The 25,036-nt window shown below is 40.8% G+C and overlaps 2 protein-coding genes across 2 annotated transcripts; one reads left to right on the top strand and one right to left on the bottom strand.

The window, feature by feature from the left end:
• Positions 1–1,717: 1,717 nt before the first annotated feature.
• Positions 1,718–14,163, bottom strand: LOC108239896 (limbin). The gene is made up of 23 exons (XM_017422932.2): positions 13,663–14,163; positions 13,457–13,514; positions 12,949–13,127; positions 12,812–12,868; positions 12,537–12,723; positions 12,335–12,435; positions 12,127–12,192; positions 11,890–12,024; positions 11,623–11,762; positions 11,182–11,506; positions 10,853–11,092; positions 9,901–10,076; positions 9,143–9,302; positions 8,871–9,047; positions 8,446–8,756; positions 8,095–8,269; positions 7,263–7,406; positions 6,827–7,054; positions 6,420–6,649; positions 6,253–6,340; positions 5,956–6,131; positions 2,514–2,615; positions 1,718–2,261 (listed from the first exon to the last, which is right to left on the bottom strand). Exons 1-23 carry the CDS (start codon positions 13,861–13,863, stop codon positions 1,889–1,891), a joined length of 4,029 nt encoding a protein of 1,342 aa, XP_017278421.1. The 5' UTR covers positions 13,864–14,163; the 3' UTR covers positions 1,718–1,888.
• Positions 14,164–14,689: 526 nt separating this feature from the next.
• LOC108239827 (ellis-van Creveld syndrome protein) lies at positions 14,690–24,425 on the top strand. The gene is made up of 20 exons (XM_017422779.2): positions 14,690–14,869; positions 14,954–15,067; positions 16,266–16,352; positions 16,792–17,015; positions 17,105–17,189; positions 17,285–17,383; positions 17,552–17,680; positions 17,763–17,924; positions 18,024–18,240; positions 18,916–19,064; positions 19,284–19,382; positions 19,926–20,138; positions 20,253–20,362; positions 20,521–20,722; positions 20,878–21,102; positions 22,068–22,203; positions 22,413–22,515; positions 22,605–22,731; positions 22,832–22,922; positions 24,045–24,425. Exons 1-20 carry the CDS (start codon positions 14,690–14,692, stop codon positions 24,191–24,193), a joined length of 2,901 nt encoding a protein of 966 aa, XP_017278268.1. The 3' UTR covers positions 24,194–24,425.
• Positions 24,426–25,036: the final 611 nt, after the last annotated feature.

The raw sequence follows: 25,036 nt of genomic DNA, 5'->3' as shown, positions 1-25,036 counted from the left end.
AAAAAAAGGAGGATGACGTGGGAGAGCTTCAAAGCTCAGAGGGTTGGGGGTGTTACAGTTGGGGTCTACTGAAGAGCAAATGACTCGAGATCTAAGCAGGAGTCATGATTGATTTAATGAGAACAGCCTTTGCTCCAAGATTGTTGTCCAGTTGGTCGGTCAGAGAAAATCAAAATAGCAAACAAATTTTAGTTTGGTTTGCCATTAAGGAAAAAAAAAGTTAAAATGGACTAAGTTACAACATTTAGACAATATATATCTGTATGCCTTCATTATATCTGTTATGTTGTACATTCCCCTCCAACTTAAAACAGGTCTTTAGATTTTGAGGGCCACTTTAAAACAAGACCTAACATTTCAACAACCTGTGAAACAACTCACTGTTTCATTAACTACAACAAAAAAAGTGTGGAAAAAATGTCTGACTCCTTTATGTGAGTTTAGCTGTTCGCAGAAACACGAAATATGTACAGCTTGAGGGATTACAGTGAATTTAGAGCCCGGTGTTACAAGGAAAGAAAGAATAAATCCCTGTTCAAGAATACAGATATAAACACAAATAAATAACATCATTTCTTTTATGCTTGAGACATTTTTTTTTTCCAAAAATCGCCTGAAAGTTTAGAACATACTTTCAGGCCGTGCCAGACCCGCAGCTGTTTTTGTGTGTGTGTGTGTGTGAGAACCAATAGTGGATTAACTGTACTGCTTTGGACTAAAACAGGTTTCTCTCTCTTCTCTCTGAATGTACCCTCTGAGACATCCATCAGTCGTGACAAAAACAGGTAATCGCCCAGAAGAAATGGACCAATTTAGACACAAGTTGGATCATATGTAGAGCAGTGATGGGGATGTAAATGACCAAATGCGCAAAGATGTGGCACCTCTAGAACAGACACCGGAAGGCATCAAAAGTGGCATTACAAGTGTTATCAGGCAGTTGCCAGGGAGGCCATCAAACAAAGAGGATGCCTCATAGACCTATTAGACAGCAGGACCATAAGGGCACCCACATGTCATGAAGGTTCAAGTCACACACAGCAGACCACACCAAAGGATGGTTGAAAAACATTATACAAGACAATTCATGGAACAAAATCACAACAAATCACAGTAACATTAATAAAAAGGCAGCAGTTATCCATGACTGCAAAACTGGTTCACCTTCAGAAACTGCCTCAGTCTTGGTCGAACATCATTCCAGTCAGAAATCAATGTCCAACCTGCAGGGAAGGAATTCCACTTAATACAGAAAAAGCTGTTTTGTCCCAAGGAAGTTTACAGCCTTACAGTTTCCACCGTCTGCTCTATGAGTTTCTGAGCACGTGGATCTGAGCATTTGAGGAGCTTGTCCATTTAGGCATTTGTTGGCATAAGTGTAAGATTTAAAATAAAAAAAAACATTTAAAAATAGTGCATGTATCATGTACATGTCTTGTCAGTTCACCCCCTCGTGTGTAAGCTGCCAGTAAAACCAAAGCAGATATGGCTGCGTATGGACTGACAAGGAGGGGTGTATTATATTCAGCAATGAATCCAAGTCCTGTCGAAGTCGAAAACACTACAAGCCAATTTTTTCTCTTTGGTTGTAAGTTTGTACCTTTTTATAACCAGCTAAAATACCAAAAATGGTATTTGGTGGTGAAAACCTTCACAGACCTAGCTGTTTATTTACCATGCCTACTAAGAACCTGAAGACACAAGATCAGGCCGTAAGTGATAACAAGTCAGCTGCCTTTACTTAAAAAATACAATAAAAAACAATAAATGCTACAGATATACTGACAAGTACAGAAAATGTGCTGGTTTTGCACCAAGTAAAATTACATAATTTATAGTATTCTTTAAATAGAATCATAAACTTTGAAAAAGACACTGCATGTAAAGTTCATGTTGTTGGAGCAACTGAGCCCTTCTTCAGATTGAGGAAATTCCTCCTCCTCTTCCCTTTTGGGACCCTCGCGCTGTCACGTGACTCAGGTGGGTCCCGAAACACAAAGAGGCGTTCTCCGGTGGCTGGGGTGCTGCTCGGCGGACCGCAGGCAGAGGCTGATGAGCTCATGTTTTCCTCTGCTGGGTGGCGCGCCGCTTCCCTCGCTGTGTCCACCGCGTCGCCCTGCAGCTGCTCAACGAGCTCGGCTGGTTTCAAAACAAGCCGCGCTTTGGTGAAACCGTCCTTCTTCCCCCTTTCTTCGGCTGGCAGCGGAGGACGGGATCTGGGGAGCAGTTTTTCCACCAGACTCCGCCACTTTTCCCGATGTCTGAGAGATGCAGAAGACAAAGAGGCTGTTGTCAGAGGGATCGGAGTGTTTAAATGCTTACCTCATGCATGCGGTCACTGAAGCCAAGCCACTAAAGTCTTCTGGTGAAAAGCAAATTTCACTTCAGTTTAGGATATGCCAATGATGTTTGTGACCACCGATCAGCAAATAGGTCCTGGTGGTGGTGCAACATCAAGTCTTTGTTTGGAAACGGGTTGAAAAAAAAAAATCACAGAAACGTGTTGAACTCACCTCTCTTTTTCCACTGCACAGCTTGGCATATTTAGCATGTTTTTCTGCACCACGCTCTCCCTGAGTTTGATCGGGAGAAGTCTGCTCGGCTCCCTGGCACATCTGGCAAAAAGTCATCAATATAAGATGAAGCATTATGACGAGCTCAGATAAAAAAAAAAAGAACACAAGAGCGGGCCTCTGCTGTCCAAAGACATTCACGTGCATTCAGATACGAAGCCAAGACAGTTCGACGCCTTCAGGCTTAAAAGGAAAAAGGATAGAGTCTGGAAGAAAGATACGAGAAAGATTGGATCTTGAGGTTAAGCTGTAAATTATGAATTTGGAGGAAAGCCTTCACACTGGGTGTGCAGCAACAACAGAGCAAACAATGTCACAGCGGCGGTATGCTGTATCATTACTTCTGATGATAACTACTCATTTCAGCTGCTGCATGTGGCCGCTTTCAAGTCAGAACTCTGCTCTTCGCTTTAACGAATCACATAAACCAGGAATTACACAAAAGCACTGCACTCTTGGGGTTAACGAGAGCATTGTTATGGGAAAACACTGAGCGGGCGGTAGTTGTTGCTGCAGAGATACGACAGAGGGTTTGTGTTGTGAAGACGCAGCAGAGGCGCGCAGCACGGTCCTGGCGTGAAGCCAGTGTAATCCACAGATGTTACAGCTACAGCGTGCAGGATGTTGAGGGTAGTGTTAGATCGAAAAGCGCAAGTTCCAGATTGAAGCAAATATGAATATCTAGTTTAACATTTTCGCTCAAAGAAGAACGTGAAAGCCTGGCTGCGAAGAACTGGGTTGTGAGCTTGGATTAAACCTCCACTCTGTCCATCATTAGAGCTTAAAGGATCCTGAAAAACTGTCAGTTTCTTCTACACCGACTAATCTTGGCATTTGGAATAGAAAACCCAGTGGAGTGAGCACGTAAACTTCAACGCAGAGGAGGCAAAAATCCAAACCCAAATGAAAGATGGTGATGATGTGAGGAGACAGGGCTAACCAGCACGTCACCATGCCAGCCCAATCAGATTAGCTGATTTATTTTATTACTATTCTTCTACTTCAAGCTTTGCCTCCTTTTGTGATCCTTCAGCGCTGATTCTGCTTTGTAACACATCCTCAAGAAACAAAAGACAATCTGTCTTGACCTCCTTGCTGCCCCTTTTGCTTTCTCAGTAATCTGAGTTGCTTTATGCTGATGAGCTTCATCACTATTTTCCTGCCCTTCACCTTTTCCCCTGTCAGGGACACATTTGGATAACTTGGCTTTGCTTTGCTCCTTTTGGACTATAATAACATAGTTAGTTACGCAACATAGCAAGGATCCAGGAGGAATCTTACTGTGTCTTTGGATGTTAACTTTTCTTACTAAGGTAACAAAAACAAACATCGCCTATTTTTTTGTGTAATTCTACCCAAAAGAAAACATTTCACAAATGTCCCGTTGCATTTCTGCCAATAGATCAGCCTGAACATAAAACACTGGGAGTTTAAAATCAGAAGCTCATCAACAAAGGTAACAAAATAAATAAGTAAGCAATAATAAGTACATTCACTGCTTAATGCTCGGCCTTACTAATCACTTCAATTCTCACGAACACGAATTAAAAAAGTATTGTTGAGGATGGAAGAAACCCAAGACCCAAAGAAGAAAAGAAAAGCACATGTTGCACGTTGTTCCAGAGAGAGCACTTTTGTTCTCCTGTCCTCCTGCCAGACTGCTTGATTTCTAAATGACCTCCTGCTCGAGCCACTATTCATTAGTAAAGTAATCCAAACTCAGCGGGAGATAGTCAGGAGGGTTCCAGGGCATCAGGAAGGGAGGGAAATTAAATGATGAGTTAAATAATTTATCTTTCGATCTTTGCTCGGGGGGGAAAAGGGGACCCGTGTGGAGTTGCATCTAAACAGCACTTGTTATTCCTCCGTGCTCGCAGACGGCGGTGTTTCAGTGAGCTGCTGGACAAACGCTGGTTTTACTTCGTCAGTGACCTCACTGAGAAAACTGCTCCCAAAACCACAGAACGATAACTGCTTAAAAACAAGAAATCTAGGAATATAGCACAAAATCAACAAACACTGAACAAAGACTTCATAGCTCACAGCTTTGTTGGTGATCAAACTCAAAAGTAAAGTCAATTTAAGGGCAATCTTTATTATTATTACCACCTCATTAATATTCAGTTAACTGAAAAAATACAGACTGTGCACAGTTTTCAGCAAGTTAGTGATGCCATGATTGCACGACTGCGAGGCAGCCAACAACGTAAACCAATTTAATGAAATAGTTTTCGAACATTAAATTATATTACAGTGGTGTTTCGGCTTTGAAAGCACGAAACAAACTCCTTCCACCATTACCACATGTGGCAAGTAATGATGTGGAAAGCACAGAACCGGGAAGGAAGAGGCTCCGCAAGGAGATCAGAGAGAACAGAGTGAAAAATAAATCCATCAGCTGCACACGCTGTAAGCAGTCTGAGCTAAGAGTTGAAACAATGTAATTGTGTCTAGTTTGATCAAATATTTTCTGTGGTTCTAACAGGTGAGTTGGTCTAAAAATATGTAAAAAGAAAACAACAAAAATAAAGCTTTTTTTTTTTAAGTAGAAGACCGAAAAAGGAAAAAATACCAGGGCATTACATGCACATTTTATTCTAATATATAATAAGGAATAAGGTGTTTCTCTGTAAAGTTTATTCAACGTAAACGACTTGATAACTATGCTACCTTTGGTTGCAGTAATATTAGTTTTGGGGTCTGTGTTGCTGGATCTCTAATGTTTTGTGCCTTAAGGCCTTTGCTGATCAGGTTCAGTATTTTTGGTTTCACATCTTTTTCTGTCTTCTGACAAAAATGACTACAGGCAGAAAGCTTGCATGTGGAGTCAAATGTGTTTCATTAACCTGTCTAAAGTGAGTTTTCCTTCTTCTTACTGCAGATTTAATTAGTGTAATTAGGTGTTTTGTTGGGCTGTACCCTGACCTGGTTGGCTGCTGCTAATCCTGGAAACTCACATAAAAAAGACCCCGAATTTCTATTCATAAACCCTGTTTTCTTGATACTGTAAAAAATGCCATCAGTCCATCCATTACAGTACACACAGAAAATAACCTTGTTACAGAAACTGGACAACAAATATGGACTTGGTGTGCAACAGTTTTTTGACTTTCTGGCTGAATAAACACCAAAGAAAGAGAAAAAGATAATGAGAAGGACAAAATGAAGAAATCCTTTCAAGTTGGTTAAATATATTAGCTTGCCAGACAAAAAAAAACAGTTTGAGAACAGCTGCATCAGAGTAAGGTTTACTATAAATCAAACAAGTTCTCATAAAGTTGTCCAACACAAAATTAATATATCATATAAAAAACAAGCTTCTACAGAACTTGAATAATGCTAGCTCGTAAATTAAACAAAAGAAAAGAGAAAAGGTTTTTACCCAGAGTGCTCTTGGTCTGCAGAAGCTGAAACAGGATGATTTTTGGGGCAGAGGGCATCGGTGATTGACAGAAGTTCACTTTCAGCCAGAGTTGGAAGCAGGAGACGCAGCGTCTCCAGGAGGACATCGTCAGAGACGTGACTTTGCTTCACCAGCTGGGATGCAAACTCCAGATCCTGATGAAGATGAAGAGCAGCCTTCAGTAAAGACTCACAGAAGCAACGTTTCTGTTTTTCTTGGTTTGTATTAGACCTACGGCTTAAAATTGAAAAACAAACACTTGAAATGAAACCCAACCTGGTCACAGTTGGAATAAAGTCTCTTGAGCTCCATTTGGTCCTTTAAATTTTCCTTGGCTTGACTGTTGGCAGTCATTGCTTGAAACCTGAGGAACATAATAGCTGTAGTCAAACCACAAGAAAGTCCACATTACTCCCTTAAATAAGTCAGACAAGCTGACTCACCCTTCTGCCATCAGCGCGACGACCTGCTCACGCTTGTGAAGCGCCTCGTGCAGGATGGCCGCCATCCTGCGATCCACCTGCAGCTGAAACACGTCGTCTTCCCCGCTCGTGTCCTCTCCCTCAGAGCCGTCTTGGTGGATTTTACTTGACGCCACTCCGGGCCGAGACATCTGCAGACTGTCCAACTCTTTCCTCTCCGTCTGAAGCTGTTGCTCTGCTTCCTGTAGGCCCTTTGGCAGAAATAAAAATAAACTTTTAATGAAAGCTAACAGATTTCCTCATAGAATTTAGCGAGAATGATCATGTCACAACACAAAAGTGAAACATGTGGTTTAAGTTTTACTGAGTGCTCAGTTTAGATGTCGTAATATGGTACAAGACAGGAGCTGTTGTCAAATGAAGCCTACCGAGAAATGCTTGAGTATGCTCTGAGACATTTCGTGTTTTTCCGTTTTCTTTCTGTCCCTGAGCTGTTGAATTAGGAGGCTTTGCAGGGTGACCATGGCTCTGGAAGTCTCTATAACTTTGCTCCATCTCTCAGCTTTTTGGTAGCTGATTTTAGCCACCTGCATCGCCAGGCCGTCTGCCTGAGAGCGCAGATAGTCTTCTCTCTCCCTCTGCATCTCCTCCATCACCTGCCAGCATTACAAAAGATGACTTTTAATCGTTTAATACACACTACTAATCACACTATTAACATTTTTAACAATAAACATGAACATAAAAGTGAAAATTGATTTTTAAGTTACACGCTTTTGAAGGGGTGTGGTTGATTTGCCTCACACACTGGAAAAATAGCACACTAAGATATGTGGAAATAAACCACAAAGTAAACAGCTCCACCTTATCCATAACACCGCTCTCCATCTCCTTCTCCTTCTCAAACAGTTGAATCCTTTCCTGAAGCCTCTTCTGGAAAAACACCACATCAGATGTGTCTGTTTTCTTTCTGGCCTCAGCGGTTTTCCCCTTGGATTGCATATTTGCCTGAAATAAACCACAAAAACGTCAAGAATGGTTGGAAAAGGAGTCTGTGTGCAGGGTTAGGATGTGATTAGAAAAAAAAACAAACAAAACACCCCGTGGAGCCCTTTATTATTTCTGAATAATAAAGCGGTCGTCAAGCAGCTGCACATTTGAGGCTACTTAACAGTGTGGAGGTAACATTTACTACTTCTCGTCAATTTAAGACTGCATCGAAAAGCAGCTTTTATTTATTCTGCAGAATTTTAAAGCACTTAACAGTTATTTGCATTCCTGAAAAAAACACTAACAAATATTCTTGTAAAGTGAAATGGTTTTCAAAGTAAATCACGACAAAAAAAGTACCAACTGCAAATGCTCAAAATTAAAATGATATAGTTAAAATATGTTACAAAATGCTTTTGTTACAACTCTTCCTGCTCAAACATTGCTTTCTTCTGCAATCCTCAAAGATCAGAGGAGGGACAAGAAAGGAGCCTTCAGGAGTAGCCAAGGGTGAAAATAAAAGTGCATTCCACTGAAGGTCTTTTAGCTTAAAAGATAGTTATTAACAGTGCAAAACTGTCACATTATTATAACAAAAAAGAACCAAAGCTCCTGCTGAATTCTAATAACCACAGTCTCTAGAGCAGGTAGGTAGGCCTTTAGGAGTACATAAACTGATTTCTGTAGTGTGCAGTCATTTAATCACCATCTGATCTTCACGTTCCTTTCTCCATGCTGCCAAGGCAATGCAGAGCTTAGTTCTGGAGATGGCGTGAGGCAGAACGAGACAGTGGTCGATCACAGACAGACACTTCTGAAACTCCAGTTTCATCCTCAGCCGGTCGTCTTCAGACAGAGTCAGCTGGGACAAACACAAACACCTGAAACAGACAGAAACACCCACATTCCAGTGTCAAAGCTTTATATGGCGTCAGTGTTTGTTTTGAAAGGTCCTAAAATATCATTTTTGCTTTTCTATTTTTAACTTCTGTAATGAGGAAAACTCCGACTCACACATTCCTGTATTTGAACCGAATTCTGACACGAGAGGACTGACCTGAAGAAATCTCTCCAGTGCGTCCTGAGCTCCTTCTGCTCCTGCAGCTCTTTCTCCATGGCGTCCTGCAGAGCCTCCCTGGTGGAGCTGAGGGTGTGTAAGGCTGCCTTGCCTTCCTGGTGAAGCCTTTCCTGCCCCTGCAGGAGAGCGCTCGCCCCTTGTCCTGTGGTGTTTCCTGAGCCCGACTCTGATTCCACCTGCAGCATCAGGTGTTTTTCCCCCGGTGGCAAAAGTGCCAGCACAGCCTGAGCAGCAGATGGTTGGATGGCTTTGACGTCAGCTATGGCACCCTGGATCACTCGCATTGTCACCTAAAGGAAAAAAAAAAACAGAATCAATTATGAATCAAAAGGTCAAGGTTAGTTTTATACTTGTGCTTTAATTTCTATCCGGTTAAATCGTGGTGTACACTGTCAAAGCAGCACCTTGCGGATGTCTGCAGCAGCTTCCTCGTCCAGGTTGTTGATCAGCTCTGCAAGCTCCAAACTGTGAGCTGTCAATAAGTTCTGCCAACAAAGCAGGTGTTGAGTCATCTCAATTTTTTCCTCCAGACTTTTGGACATGCTTGATAAATCCTTTCGTCTTTGTTTGTGGACCCTCACCTGAAGAAGTGACACAAGAAATTACCAACAATGTTGTTTAGGTCTATATTACACAACACAGTACTGTTTCAGTCTTAATAAATACACATCATCACCAAGTCAGAGATGAGCTCCCTCCTTTTCTTAATCAGTCCGCAGCGCATCGCTCTCCTCTCTTGGTTCAGCGTCTCATCCAGTCTTTGCTTCACCACCACGAGCTCTTTCTGGGCCTTTTCCTGCAGCTGGTCAATCTGCTCTGCAGGTATGAGGCTCCCTCTGGTGGAGAAAAGGTTTATGAAAATCATTTCCTTCTCCCTAAAAAAAAAAAAAGTCCTCGCAACACAAAAGTGTGGATATCTTTACTTGGATGCTGTAAGCTAGGCACCACGACATGGAGCGATAAAGTAATTCCTTTGAAAGCAGATCACCAACATTTTACAGTCTTTTAGATGTTGAAGAGACATTTTATCTGCTTGAGAAGAACACCTAAACATAACACAATAATAACCTTTTAAACTCAATTTAAATAATGTGAAGTATTTTTAGAAAACGTAAACTTCCAGTTTATAAAGCAAAAAGTGGATCAGTTTCTTAAAAGTAGAACTTCACAACATAAACAAAGTTCTTTTTATAACAAAAATTGGGTAAATTTTGACTGAACATGAACTCCAAGCTACGGTTTAGACAAGTAAAATTGAGCCATAGTTTCTCATTTCTTTGCACACTGATGCTCTGAGTTTCAGAGACCCACAAATGAGACTCAGACTGAGTTTCAGTCACTAAACATTGCTGGTTTGAGAGCTGGAGAAATATCTGCAAAGACTGCACTAATGAGTTGGTTTTTTTTCTGTTGTTGAGCGTTAAATGGACGAACCTCCTTATATGGTCGAACCAGCGGTCCAAGTTGCTGGAGGTGTTGGAGAAGGCGTCAGAAATCAGGCCGTTGAGGCTGTGGAGGCTGTGCACCAGGAACTTCCTCTGCGCGCTGCGTTCAGCTAACACGTAACGCTGATTAGCAGCGACGACGTCCAGCACTTCCTCCAGCTGATCCTGAGGAAATAAGAAAAGAACAGAAAAAACAATTACTGATTACTTGAATTTGAATTTTTTAACTAATTGAACAGACACAGATGAACTTCATTGTACTTATTATTGAGGCTGAATTTTGCTGCGTAAAACACACAAAAACACCAGAGAGAGGAATGTTACCATGGTGTTACATAAACTCCACATCAAATTCCACTTTATATTTCTTTGGTAAGTGACAGTACCAGAGGTCTCAGGATTGGAAACAGGATTTCTGCTACTCAGCAGCCTGTTGTCATCGTTTCTGGTTCTTCTCTTTATAATAAACAACAATTAATCGGCTGATTTTAGGATCTTGAAAAAAAATGTTACTTGTATATTTTGTATTCTTTCAAGTTCTTTCTTTGGCTCTTTTGTTTCTTCCTTTTTAAGGTGAGCTGCTGGAATCAAATTTATGACGCAGTATCAAAACAAAAAAATGTACATTTGTTTTTAAATAAACTAAATATTATAGGTCTCTTAAGATTATTAAAAAAAATCCTTTCCTTAATGTTTGTCTTTGTAAAATGAAGGTTCCTATAATAAAGTAAAACAATTTTGAGTTTTTGTTGCATTTTTTTCTTCTTAGAAACTTCCTAACTTAACTAGAAACTGTTTGTAAGTCTGTATTTGAACCTTGTTTCACCACAAACACACATTCCCAAAGATAATATGTGCCAAAAGCAAATGTGGTGAATTCTAAACTTGAACGACTGTGTAACACTTTTAACCACAGACTGAAATATTTTAAAGATGTTCACCTGACAAGAAAAGTAGTCGTGTTGAAGACTCCTCGCTGTGTTCTTCTCCAACTCGCCCATCCTCGTGGCCTCCTCCAGTTCTTCAGTGAAGATCTTGTGCAGCTCCACCCGCCTCCACCTGATGATTTGCCTCTGGACGTTTGCTGAGGCTTCTTCATGTCGAACCAGGAGGAGGCGCTGCAGCTGACTCTGGCTCAGTTTGTGCAGCTTCTCCAGGAGGACGCCACACTGAAGGAGCTCCTGATCATGTTGTAATTTTAGTTTTGCAATTTACCACGTCATTAAAAACAAATTAAAAAAAAACATTATAAAAACTTTATTCTTACTACCTGCTGGTCTGCATGCTGACAGAGCAGATCGGCCTGGGCTTTTTCAGCAGCTTCTCGACGATGTTCTGCCTCCATTTCCTCCCGAGTCTCCAGGTTACACTGACCTGCCAGGGCAGCCATGCGCGCCCCTCGCTCCTCCTTTAGACGGCCCTCCATGCCCAGCAGCTGTCCATGGAGCACACTGAGCAGCCTCTGCTGGGCCTGGGAACTGGCTTGCCCCCGTGATCGCAGGCCCCCAAGCAAGCAGGACATCATGTCTTTGTAAATCTGAATCCTGCTATCCTCAAGGCTACTGGTGGCATTCAGAAGTGAAGACATTTCAAGGCTGAAGGGACAAAAATAAAACAGTGCACAGATTTTAAAAAAGACATTCTGACTAAATATTTTGTCCAGAAAAAAAATACATTAAAAAGTTAAACCTGGTTGGGTTATTTTACTCACTTATCTAAAGCCTGATACATGTTCTGAGGATCCTCCAGCACCATGACGTCCACTATTTTGTCTTCGAAAGCGGCTTTTTCTTTGACCGTCTCACTCATGTTGCACTCTGCGTCCTCAGGGTCTGAATCACATCGGTTTCTCTGAGGCAAAAAAAGTAACAAGAACAAAAATATTTCAGTGGATTTTTATGTATCTCTGTTAATAACTGCTTATCCTTGAAGTTAAGTAGATTAATACTGTGGTTTTTTTTTATTTTATTCATGATACCTTTTGCTGAAAAAGGCTGAGTCTTGCTCTGGGATTTGTCAAGTTCATGGCCAGAAACCCCAGCAACAGCAGCACCAAAGTGATGAAGAAGCCAGCAACAAACCCAGCAAAATGGACTCCGTGGTTCAGGTAAATCTAGGATGCCAGACACATTTTTAAATATAAACCACAAGAAAAAAAAATGTGACGCTTAATTCTGCAGATCTGTTTCCAGTTGAAGGGCTGTCTGCAACTTACCTGGTCAGTAGAGTTCACCCTCAGAATTAGATTTGCTGTTAAAGGTCCAAACATGCTGACATCATTCTGTGGCGTTAAATACAAACAACAACAACAAAAAAACTAAATAAGATGACAAGAAATAGACTTAATGTTTACAAATATTAACATAATACAGTTTACATGATTACTGAATTATAACTTGAGAAAAGTTTAAAAAAATATATACCTGTGAGGCATTAGAGAAGGTCAGAAAAGCCGGAAGATCAAGGACTTCATTCTTGAGATTCCGTACGTGAGCAGTATAATTAACAACAACCTGGGATCCAGCTAAAGAAGAAAAAAACAACAATAAGTTTGGATCACAGCAAGCAAAAATCACAGTTCCTATGTGTGTTAGTAATATTTTAAAACAGTTCTTAGCGACACACCGAAAAGTGAATCAACTGTAAATGTCTGGTAGCCTTTTTCCACGACTCTGCCTTCTGTTTTTAAGGGACGTATCCCAGAAATGGAGTCTCGGATCACCACCTGAGATAGGTTGGTGCCCCCCAAAGGGCCCATATTGTGGATCAGCAGGAAGAAGGTCAGTAGAGGGGGATCGGTGTTGAGCCTCACCTGGAGCCAGCATGATTGACAGTTAAAGCTATGAATGGCCTTCAACATTTCAGGATGGATCAAAATTATGCAAGTGACACCGATGTACCTGAGCACACTTGTGAAATGTTACCCTAAATGAAGACGGAGGCGCCACACTTTGAACCTGCAGAAACATTTACAAACTAGATAAGTCAAAAAGTTACGTTTATTTAATGAACTAAATTAAAAAATTCACAGTGCGACCTGAGGGGGAGGGTGCGGAGGGCTCTGTCGGATGAGCGTGCTCCTGATCTTCCTGGGGAGCAGAGTGTTTGTCACGGAGCTGAACGAGGAGTAAAACGAGTGTCCCCACGGACCTGCGGGAGCTGAAGAGGAAGCTGGGCTCCAACCAGAAAACAAGGGCCTACTGGCTTCCATCGTACCTGTCAGGGCAAATAAAAAAGTATTTAAATAATTTGGAAAAAAGCCCCATTAAACAGACTATACCTGACAATAACATTACATCTAAAGTTTGTTACTTTTATGGATACTCATTTGCATTCATACTTAGGTTTTGCCAGCGTTCAAAAAGCTCTTAGCACAATATTCTGTTTTTTTTAAGTAAAACCATTCTATGACTCAGATAAATATGTATATAAAAAACATTATTTACAATGTCATAAAGCTGTATGTAGATCTTCAGCTGTTGCTAGTACAGATATGAGTTGTTTTAGATTTTTATTTGTGTACTGAATTAAAAGAAATTGCAAACCATCGATCCAGAGTAACATCAGGCCTGCTGACTTTCCTCCTTGGTTAGTGCAAAGGCTCTATCAGTGTAGGGGGAAAAAAACAGTATTATTATTCATATTATCATGTTAATTTGCATCTGAATGATAAACAAGAGTACACGCTAAAGCTAAAGCAATAATCATTTTACTGTGTGTTTATATGTTAGTGTTTAAATGGCGTACTTACCCCATATTTTCCTGAGTAAAGAGTATTTGTTGGTGTGCACCATGAGGTACTGTTGTACTGAAGATGTGCAGCCCTGATCTGTGCTGTTCCATCTTGACAGCAACAAATACACAAGGGAGGCGAAAACAAGCAAGAAACTGGGATATTCAAGACAAATAACCATAATGTGAGCCTCCCCACGATTAGGTGTACCCGAAACATTCGTAACTAGTATTACTACCACCGAGCAAAGCCGCTAGCTAACCCGCTGCATTGTTTCTGCACCGAGCCTCTGTCTGTCAAAAAGGTGAAAATATCTCCTTTGCTTTTCCTCAGAGGCATCATGTAAAAGAGGCAATGTGACGCACAAGAACATTTCCCCTTACTATCTATATTTATGGACAAAGCATATTCGCCCTAACACAAATTTCTACAAGTTTACAAAAGCGGTAATGATAGTACGAAACTGTTCGGAAAAAAAAAGTTTCCGAAAGTTGGTGAAAAAAATGGGAAAGCGAGCTACTCCATGAAGAAGTGTCGATAACAAAATGCATTATACAGCTTCCGGTTTGGCCTTTCAAAATAAAAATGCATGAACGGCTTCGTTGAATGTTTAGACTCACAAATGCCTGAAAAAAATTTTGAGCAACTAAAAATCTTTGTTTTGTTTATAATATATGATGAATTTGCGTGAAGGTGACCACATGTAATCTTTCAACAAGAAGCTTTAATTGTGATTTTATGTTGAAAGGGTACTCATCACATTTCCGTCCTAGCCGGCTAGTTTTGTTATTTTCTTGACGCAGTCCTCTTGAATCACAGCTCGCTCATTGGCTAGAGATTAAACGTCCGAGGAAACAAAAGTTTCTGCGTCGGTAACTTTTTTTGCCCATAATTTCCTGTTATATAAAGATAAGAAAAAACACTTATAGAACTATGAGAGGAGCAAAAGTACGAGCACGAACATTTAAGAGCTTCATCCAACGCTGAGGTGGCTCCCTGGTGCTAATCGACCCGCTAACTGTTCCTCCACGGCTCGAGTCCAGACATGACAGCAGCCGAGGTGGCGGCGGACTGCGGCGCGGATGTTTCGGTCAGTTTCGCCGAGTCCCTGCGTGTCTCCACCGGGCTGCTGACCGCAGCAACGGTGTGTGGAGGACTGTCGGGGATACTGGCTGCCTCTCTCCTCTATCTGTTCTGCATGAAGCCATTGTTGTTGACGAGACAAGTAAGCGCATCATCATGAAATACAAACATTCCAGCCCAAGCTGTCTCATTAATTTCTTATCAGAAAACCCGTGTTTCTTGTTAGGGTTACAACGCAAGAAGACTACTTGAACCTGATGCTGGGAATATGGACGACAACCAAAGTGATGGAGTCAGCAACAGCAGGAAAGAGGCTCTAAGTGGTCCCACTAATGGCAAAGTATTACTCTTTCTCACAGGCAGCCTTAAAGTTACTGCTTTTTAACACTTGTGAATAAGGTTACATGTGTAGGATGCAAAAAAACAAACAAAAACATAGGGTTACATTTGTTTTGTCAAATGGTGAAGGTAGAGAGTGAGAGGAGGATGCCTGTGGAATGATGGAGAAGTGTACTGGTGTCGATTTTCAGAAACGAAGAGGAGGAAACCACAGAAGGATAAGGCTGATGAATCATATCTTGAAGATATGGGACAGCGCTGAAGCCAGGTTAAGAAGTGAGGTGATGCTGAGAGAGCAGCAGTATGGTTTCATGCAGAGAAGGAGCTCTACAGATGTGATGTTTGCTTTGAGTGTTGATGGAGAAGGTCAGGAGGAGTTGCAATGTGTCTCTGTGACTCTAGAGAAAACGGAGAGAGGAACTGTGGTACGAGGAGGTCAGGTGTGGTGGAAAAGTATGTGAGTGGGGTGCAAGACATGTGCTTCTACAGCAAGAGAGAGATGAGATGTGCAGTAGGAGAGACAAATGGGTTCAAGATTGGTATGAAATTACATCACGGATCAGCCCCGAGCCCCTTCACGTTGTCACTGATGGTGGACAGGTTGACAGATGCGGTCAGGCAGCAGTCCCCGTAGACTATGATGTTTGCAGATGACATTGTGATGTGTAGTGAGAGTAGGGAGCAGGCAGGGTGGAGCGAATGGAGATGAGTGTTAGGGGTGATTTGTGACAGAAGGATATCTGCAAGAGTGATGTGGCAGAACTGAAGATATTTAGTATTTTCTTTGGGAGGGTTAGGGTTAGGATAGGATCAGAAATTAGTACATGAGAAGGACAGCTCAGGTTGAGCAGTTTTGGGCAAATTAAAAGAGGCAAGGCTGAGATAGAACATGTGCAGAGAGGAAATAGTGGATATATTGGACACAAGATGTTGAATATGGAGCTGCCATGGAGTAGGAAATGAGGAAGACCACAGAGGAGTTTCATAGATGTGGTGAAGGAGGATATGCAGGGTGAGATGGAGGAGCCATTGTGGTGACCCCCTAAAGCAAGCAGCCGTAAGAGGGAGACATTCTGGGGAAGCACCATGTACAAAAAAAGTTATAGTTTAAGGCTGACAGAAAATATCTACATTGTTTGGATTCTCAAAAAAAATGACTGATTAATTTCTTACTTTGCTTTTTTTTCTTGATTGACCAGGAGAAGAAACAGCCGCACGTGAACAGTGACGTGGCTGCGTTTGCATCCCGAGCAAAGGTGGTTTACCCCATCAACCAGAAATACAGAGTAGGTCCACCACATTTCACCTCTTACTGCGCTATTTAACAAACTAATTCTGTGGCTGCTAATTTAAGCAATGTCACAGTTTCTGTCAGCATATTTTAGTCTCTGTTTTGCATAAACAATTGTAGTATGATGTGCAATTTTGATAGTTTGAAGTGCAGACACCACAGTTAGCAAACAACACAACTTAAGATGCTGTTCGCTGGAAGCTACTGAGAGGGGAAAAGTGATAAATTGGTGCACATTGTTCTATGAATATATTAAAATGTATTCATGACAAATACAAGTAGCAATCTATAATGATTACATTTTATTTACAGAAAAATAGAGAAACATTGTGTATGAGACCAGTGAAAAACACATTTGTTTTTTTTATTGTATACTGTATGTTTTATTTTCAGGTTTTGATGGTAAGACAAACATTTTTTTTTGTTTCATTTAGCCTTTAGCAGATGGTGCATCCAACCCATCACTACATGAGCACTCAAAGTTGCCAGCAATGCCCAACGAGGAGTCATCCTCCTTTGCTGACGAAGAGTCTCTGAGTCAAGAGCAGGACAACAACGACAGCAGCCAGTTTATCTCGTCAGTGATGGTCCCCAAGAGCCTGCAGAACCAGAGTTTCACCAGGGTCTCCCACTACCCCCACACACTGACACAAACAGGGTAAACATGTGGATTCTGAGTGCAGAGCTTTACTCCAACTCCTTAACCTCCTGATAGTTGTGGATCGAACCTTCGTGTTGTCTCCACAGCTTCGAAGGAAGGATCAGCATTTACTGTCTGGCCCTGCAGGATCTGCAACATCACAGCTCCCAGCTTGAGGAAGAAAAATATCTGGTGAGCTGGTGTCTATTCTCGTACTGTATGTCAGAGATATACACCGTTTTAATCCAAAATGTCCCTACTGTCTTTTGTTCGCCTGCTCACTTTAGATCTTCCTACAAATGGTGAAAATGATATTCGGCTGTCGCTTTCCGAAAGATAAAAATGATGCAGATTTCACCAAGAACATTGTTCAGAAGCAAGAACAGGTAGAAACAAATGGCTGGTATTTATCCTGTAATAACAATGGTACAAAAATACATTTTCCAAACATTTGTTTTAATGCTTTCATTATTATTATTATTTTTTTTACAAAAAAACACTGATTTTGGCATTTTAAACTGTAGAAAATGAATTATTATTGTTTAATATTAAAGGAACTGAACAAATTGAGGAAACAGTTGCCAACAAGTCAAAGCATTAATGAGAAGACTCCTGATACTTCCTGTTCACTGGAAGAGATCGAGAGAGCTCAGAAAGATCACTTTGAACGCAGCCTTCAAACGGTAAAAGAAAAACACGTAATTAATCATGTTGTTGTTGTTGTTGTTTTTACTAAAAATGACTAATTTTCATGTCTCTTTACAGTCCAAGAGTTTCAGCAGACAAGTAGAGGATTTATGTCAGCTTCTGCTGAAGAGGAGCAGTGTTTCCTCTCCAGATGATGCCGAGGATGTGATTTCTTCTCTCATCCAGACACTTGTGAGTGTAGAGAACCACCTGATGAAGGTGCAGGAAGCTGATCTGAAGGTACAGCAGCTCTTGTTGTTATGATATCCTTTGTGGGTCAGGTTGACTGATTACTGAACAGGTGGCTCTGAATAGTCGTGCTTTTATGCCATTTTGTAGAGGACACTGGAGAAGTTGCTGTGGTGGGAGGAGTTGACAGGGCTTGTTCAGACCCAGTCGGCCTTGCTGAGGTGGGAAGTGAATCTGAGGCAGGGTCTGATCGCCACAACGCTGGAACAGCTGACAAGTGACGGTGTCTTGAAATTCAGCCACATGGAAAAGATACTTTCAGAGATCCAGGTCGGTCTAAGTGAAGGCCTCCAACAGAGCACAGAGGGTAAGATGCATAAACTAAAAACAGTCTAATTTGAATGTTAATAAGAAAATATAACAACATGCATAGTACAGTAGATATGCGGCTTAAGGAAAAATAATTGGCTAAATGAAAAGGTAAAACAAACAAAATGCAATGACCTTTTTCCAAAAAACTGAGGCATGTATGACTTTACATTTGATTTATTTCTTACATCAACTAGCAGTGGCTAACACTCAGCCTACTTTTCAAGCTTTAAGGACATTTCTTAAAATGGATCATTTTCTAGGAATCATCTGTCGCTTCTTAATTAAGACCAGGTTAATTGTGGTATAATGTGGTATAATTTGTGCAACCTTTCTGTATTAAAACTGTCTTGCTGGCCTTATGTGTTTAAAAAGAAATATATGCCGAAATATAAGCTGTGTGTCTGCAGTATGTAGATGAGAAACTGTTCATTTTAATTTTGAAGTCACACATTCATTAACTTTACAAGACTAATCTTTGACAAACACGGGTGGGCTCATTCAGCTGAAGAGTTATGTCATTTAAACAATTAGGAGTTCAGTTAATAAATCTGCTATTAGACTACTTAAACATATTTGTTGCAGAAAATAATGCATATTTGTTACCCGTTAAATTGTTTTTGTAATCTTCAGTTAGGCAAGCCCTTCTTCATGTTCAGCCTTTGTGTTCCAGAGTGCGTGAGGAAGACGAAGGAGCTGGTGAACGAGAAGTGCAGCAAAAAGGAGTCGAAGAAGAAGAAGCTTCAGAGGAGCCAGACAAATGAGAAGAATCGAGCTCTGGAACTGAGAGAGACTCACGGTGACCTGCAGGAGCTCACCACTGTGAGAACACTTTGCTTCCCCGCTACTTCAGATTGTTGATCAGAGATGACTTTTGAAATTTGTCAGTCTGGTTGTGAGACCTTTCCTGATCATAACTATCTGTTGGATGTTAAGTTTCCTCTTTTCTCACTTTTTCTCAGTGCTAGTTACAGTTATGCTGGGAAAACAAATCCTGTAAATCTTCTTGATTATATCAATTAAAGGTAACTCTTTTCCTAGTTTTACCAGGAACTGTTGGTGAAACACAAGAAGCAGATTTCTGATTTGGAGCTGCAGCAGGACAACAAGGTGGCTGAGGCCCTCTGTGACCTTTGGAAGGTAAAAAGCAAAACACAGAGTTGCTTATTTTTGCACAATGACATGTAATTTTAGGTTAATTTAGTCGTTTGTTCAGTCATTTTCAGAATAATCAAATGTATTGTATGTTATCCATACAAACCACATTTTCAAATTTACATGTAAAACTAAAACAAAAACTACAATAATTCTAAAAGCAATCATAAACAAATGATCATATATCTGACTAAACTGAGCAATAAGATGTAGATTGAAGCATTTGCCCAAGAATCTAACACAGGTTAGCAATAAATATGACAAATGTCAGTCAGGTTGGCTCATAAAGAAGCAAAGCAGGACGACAAATACCCTAACTTATAGAAACAAAAGGGGCCACAGCATACCTCCAACTTTTACTTCCACTCTCTGCACGTTTTGCACAGATTTATAGTTTGCAAGATAACCCAGATGTAATTTAGCCCTCAGAAAACAGGTTGTTGGTGCAGATATTTAAACATGACTGACCCACATATTACTGAAGTGCACATACTTATTCTATTCTGAGGTGATGTTCTGTATCCTCAGAAACTTCGTGGCAGTTGGTCGAAGAGGCTCAGTGAGATAGCCAGGGAGATCTTTCTCAGCGCTGTTCCCGCTCAGACAACACTCACCGCTGAGCACTGTACAAACCTGTGGCTGGACGTGGAGCAGGATCTGGCTGCTCAGCTGCAGCAAGCGGAGTGCACCACCAAACAGCAGCTGGACGACATCAGGACTAAGCTGGACAAAGATGGGCAGGTTGGTCTTTAGCTGTGCGAGGCAGCTAGATTCCTTTTAAATACGTCTAATTCCACGATTGCAATCATAATCAAATGGTTTTCATTGTTTCAAGATGAGCCTCTCTTTCTGTAGGCGTGGGTGGAAGAGATGGCGCTGGTGCAGGCCTGTTTGAAACATCTACGTGAACAACAGATGAAGATCCTTCGAGCCATGGTGGCCAGGCAGAGTTATACACTCAACAGGTGAAGTTAGAAAGCCCTGTCGGTAGTTCAGCCACTTTAGGACAACAGCAGATTTCTTACAGCTGTTGTCTCTAAAGTTGGGCTCCCTTCTACAGTTTCCACGTCAGTCTTTCTAAGTCATTTTATTAGAAAATAATGGAGTACAATCTTTCTCTCAGTCAAACAGGGAAGCTGTTAGAAAGGAAACATGAGCATCTTTTGCTCCTGGTGCAGAGGTCATTTGTGGTCAGGCACTTCTGTCTGCATATGCTGAAAGAGATGAGGCTGTCCAAACTGAAGACACTCTCTCAGACTGACTTCAGAGCTCTCTTAGTGGAAGATGCCCCTAAAAGCCAGGCCTGTGCCAACTCAGCTCTCAAGGTGAGGAAAAGAGTTTGTTCTGAAATATGATATTTTGAGTGTCCAATCGGAGAACCTATCGTTCATAATTGCTTCCGACATCTTTTAAGCATCACTTCTTGTAGGGTTTGCCTCTTAGGGTATCATATCTCAACAACTTCTCTGTTTTCAAACAGAACAGCAGTGCCAGTCTGGCAGAGAGGCAGCTGGGCCTAGAAAGCCAGCTGCTGGGGAACAACCTGCAGCAGGAGTTCCTGTCTGAGCTGGAAACGGCTGCAGAGCTTCTTCAGAGCCATGCACAGCTGGTGCAGGGCAACGCCCTCAGCCACGCCATCCAACAGAGGATGAAGGCCACGCCTACCCAGTCACAGTCCTCCAAGAAACAAAATGATGGCATGATAGTAGGCGCTTGTTTAAAGGGATAGTTTGGGCATTTTAAAGTGGAGTTCTGTGGAAATGTTGCAGTTAATATCTTACCTGAAAATGAAATTGAGAAATTGAGAAAACTATTATTATCTTTACCACAATCTTTCTGTTGCATTTGAGCCTTCTTCAGAGGGTTTGTAATTCCAGTACAATGGTGAATGTAAAGCATTGTGGGCAGCAGAGTGCTTTGGGTGTGTCGGATCCTCCCCATAAGGCTGATTTTAAAAATAAATAAAAAATAAAAATAAAACTGATGATTAAATTACTTCAAAGATAGCTCTTTGAATGGAAAAATAGACTTTAGCTCTGACCAGATTGATGAGCTAATGGCTAGTCTGAATGGGATCAAGACTAAAGTGGAGATCTGCCGTCGTAAAACAATTCCAGTCTCCAAAACTTTATAGTGGTTCTTGAAAAAAAAAAATCTAATTTTTTTTTTTTACATCACAGTAAGTTCGGCATTACATGGTTATTACGGTATTTACATGGATTTTTATTATCATTTACAAGTACAAATAGCAGCAGCAGATAGCTGTAGCACTTCTGTTGAAGCCTGGGGCATTTTCTGCAGGAATTTCATATTTTTTGTGGAAATAACCATGTAATTGGTGGTGATGTAAAGGTTTATAAAATATTGAAAGCATGAACCACTATTAAATTCTGAAGATTAGTTTTTTCAGGAAACGCCGTTTCAAAGTGACCTCGCTCGGATGAGCCAAAAGCTTGTCTGTCCTGTCAGATTTAAACTTTATTTCTGCAGACTAAGACTGATGTTGTTTTCTTGTACAAAAGATATTACCGTAATTGTTCACAATCTTTCTACCGAACCCCACTTCAAAATGTTCAAACTGTCTTTTTAGATTTTTTTGAAGGAGTGATTACATATTTTGTTTGTTTAATATGTTGCAAACTTTTTTCTCTCTCCCCTCTTCTATATTAGCACTATTTGACAGAGGCTGCAGCGGAGAGTGTTTACGTGACCAAAGGCTCTCTGACAGCACTGGTACAAAGCTACTATTCCCACCTTCAGGACATAGTCAGTAAAATGGAGCAAGATCTGTCAAATTTAAACCAGGGTAAGATGACTGTATAAAACCTGATTGAAGTTTTTGTTTTTTTTGCCTCAACAAATGCTGCGCATACTTGGAGTTAAACACTTTACAACACACCTTGATTTAATTAGTCTAGTTTGTGTTGCTTTAATATGTAAATCGAGATAATAAAAAGAATATTTCATGTCACAGAGAATATTTGAGTTAACTTTACTGCTGTAAACTTTTATCAGAGACCAATGAGAGGCAGGACTGCAGCAGTCAGCTGAGCAGAACCTTGATGAGAGAGCTTGAGAACTGGGGCAGGAAACCTTCCTCTGCTGAGTTTCAACAGAGGTTTGATGCCAGTAAAAAGTATTTTTAGGTTGAGTATCCTTATTAAACAAGAATACCTTATAGTTTGTTCTTGTTTTTGTTCGTGTTAGGGTTGAACTAAATAAAAAGAAGGTGCTGGAGCAGACCGATTTGGATCAGGAGCTCATGAACGAGGAGCTGAGGCGGAGAAAAGTAGCTCTTGATCAAGCAGTGGAGAGGATAAAAACAGAATTAATGGTTGGTATGCTGCACTTCTCCAGTTGTTGACAGGTGAATGAATCTATCTACAATGCAACGCAAATGTTTTCTGTGAGCACTTTGTTGCTGTGTCCATTAGGAGGCAGAAGAAAGCTTCATAACTGAGCTGGCAGCTTTGGCCCGGGTCTCTGTCCACAGTCCAGACCCAAGTGGTGAAGAGGACAATATTGGTAAGCAGTTTCACCCTGAAAAAAGGAAAATCTATCAAACAAATATATCATGTCTTGTGGGAATGTATGTTAGGTATATTCAGAAACAAATCAAACAAAGCTTGTAGTCTTTTAAAAATATGGACTTAAAGTGATGAAACTTGGCTCTGATTTGAGGGCAGAAGGAGGATTCAGAAAATACTGCTTTTATTCAGTTAATTCATTTATCCAAGTCTATAAATAAGTAAAATAACAAAACTAGAAATAAAAATGGTTCTTATTAATCTTTTTTGGAAAGATTCTTTGTAAACAATAACTGCCTGCAATTTTTTTTACTGCTGTCTTCAGTTGTTGTTTTTAGTGGGTTTTTACTAAAATGCAGCTCAGTGAGACTAAAGCCACGTGATATACTTGTACAATGCAGAATATGTAGCTTCTTTACTTTTAAAAACTCTTAAATGGTTTTCATAGTATGTCTGTATCCATGTAGATTTTTTAAATTTAGACGTTTTGCTACTTATGTCTGAATCTTAGCAGACAGGTATATCTGTGTGAAGTTCCTGTCGGATTTTACCCAGTTCAGAATCACCCACGTGTGAAACAAAAGCATGTCTGTGCCATTTGACAGCATCCACGTTTTACAGGTGGTGGTTTCTAGTTCAGATCAGGATCTGCTGCAGATCTTCTCCATACTTCTTCCCGTCATTCTGGTGTAAATTGGCTATAGTTTGAACTGCTTAAAAAACATTTTCAAAACTGCTCTGGCTTTTAAAAATGTTTTAGTAGAGCTCTGATCTGATTTATTTTTATAGCCACATATATTGTTGCCACTTCTGTTTGTCTCTTTAAATTATTTCTGGATAACAGAATTGAGGAGGCAGATCATTTTGTACAGTGTAAAGAAATCTGCAGTCACCCATCACTGCTGTCTTCTATGAACATTCATTACCTAACTCTCAACTTTCAGGATCAGCTGAAATGTTTAGGTGTCCACTCCTCTTCCATTTATCTCCGTGATCAGTTTGATGTGTTTTTTTGACAGCCTAGAGATGGCCCGTTTCTAAATGCATTTGAGTCTAAAACCTGAGCTGTTTATATCAGGCTACATTTTCTTGTTGTTCATCATGTGTTGTGCTTTGACAGGTGAACAGAGCGCTCCAACTCTGGACCTGCTAGCCCTGAACCCCGCATTAGATCCAGCCTTGAATCCTTCACTGACTCCATCTTTTGTACTGCCCAAAGTGAAACCAAAACCAAAGAAGAAGAGAGATAGAGAGTCTCATCTCAGCTGAAATCTTTATATATTTTTTTAAACAATATTATGCTGTAAAAATATATATTTTTTGACTGTTGCAGAGTCTTTTTAAGCAAATTAATCAAGCTTTATCCTCTAATAGTCTCCATTTTCAAAATGTGCTGTAAAAATGTTATACTCTGAGAAGTTATAAAGCTGAGTGATCTTTTGTACATGTCAAATGTTGTTCTTTCTTTTCAACTAGCCAATAAAATTGCTACCCTGCAGTCCTGACAGTAATGCATTACTGCCTATACTCACCCATACCGTGGCTCATTCACTGCATTGATTCCTGAGTGCAGAGGATGATGGATGCCCTCCTCTCAGCGAGTTGTTAGATGAATTAGAGATGTCCTTCCTGATTGTAGCCGAGTGCTGCTACTCTGCGATGAAAGCCTCGCCCTTTTTCTTGCTCTAATGGGGTTTTAAGTACACCCCATTTATGGATGATAATGCAGAGTAATGGTGAAAAGTCTGAGAGTCTGGCAGACAGCTCCGTGTGCAGCAATCTAGCGGGAAATTTAGCCCAGACCGTTGGGTTTCCTGTCAGGAGTGGACATTTTATGCGTGTCAATTAAAAAAACATCAATTTTTAATCTGCCCTTTAATTGTGTGCTCACCTTGGAGCCATAACTCTGTTTCAGACACACATACACACACATGTCAGGGTGACCTGCCAACAGTGTCTGTGTGTGTGTTTACTATCAGAAATGTGGTCTTACTATCGACTTTGCGAGTGTCGTTGCAGCTGATCTGTGATGAAGGGAAACCGTTTGGATGTATTTTGAGGTCCCTCAGGGGCCTGCGGTGACTTGTGGGAAGATGACCTGATTTCTAATTT

This window comes from Kryptolebias marmoratus, linkage group LG4, assembly GCF_001649575.2.
Source record: "Kryptolebias marmoratus isolate JLee-2015 linkage group LG4, ASM164957v2, whole genome shotgun sequence".
NCBI classification, from domain to species: Eukaryota; Metazoa; Chordata; class Actinopteri; order Cyprinodontiformes; family Rivulidae; genus Kryptolebias; species Kryptolebias marmoratus.
Note: the sequence above shows the minus strand (reverse complement) of the source record. Positions and strands in the feature narration are given on the sequence as shown.

Coding starts and splice junctions, on each gene's coding strand:
- LOC108239896 (XM_017422932.2), bottom strand. CDS start 13,863: ATGTTTCGGGTACACCTAATCGTGGGGAGGCTCACATTATGGTTATTT. Junction 13,515..13,662: donor TTTACTCAGGAAAATATGGG/GTAAGTACGCCA, acceptor CTACACTGATAG/AGCCTTTGCACTAACCAAGG. Junction 12,724..12,811: donor CATTTCACAAGTGTGCTCAG/GTACATCGGTGT, acceptor TGCTGGCTCCAG/GTGAGGCTCAACACCGATCC.
- LOC108239827 (XM_017422779.2), top strand. CDS start 14,690: ATGACAGCAGCCGAGGTGGCGGCGGACTGCGGCGCGGATGTTTCGGTC. Junction 17,925..18,023: donor TGCAGGAAGCTGATCTGAAG/GTACAGCAGCTC, acceptor GCCATTTTGTAG/AGGACACTGGAGAAGTTGCT. Junction 20,723..20,877: donor GTGCCAACTCAGCTCTCAAG/GTGAGGAAAAGA, acceptor GTTTTCAAACAG/AACAGCAGTGCCAGTCTGGC.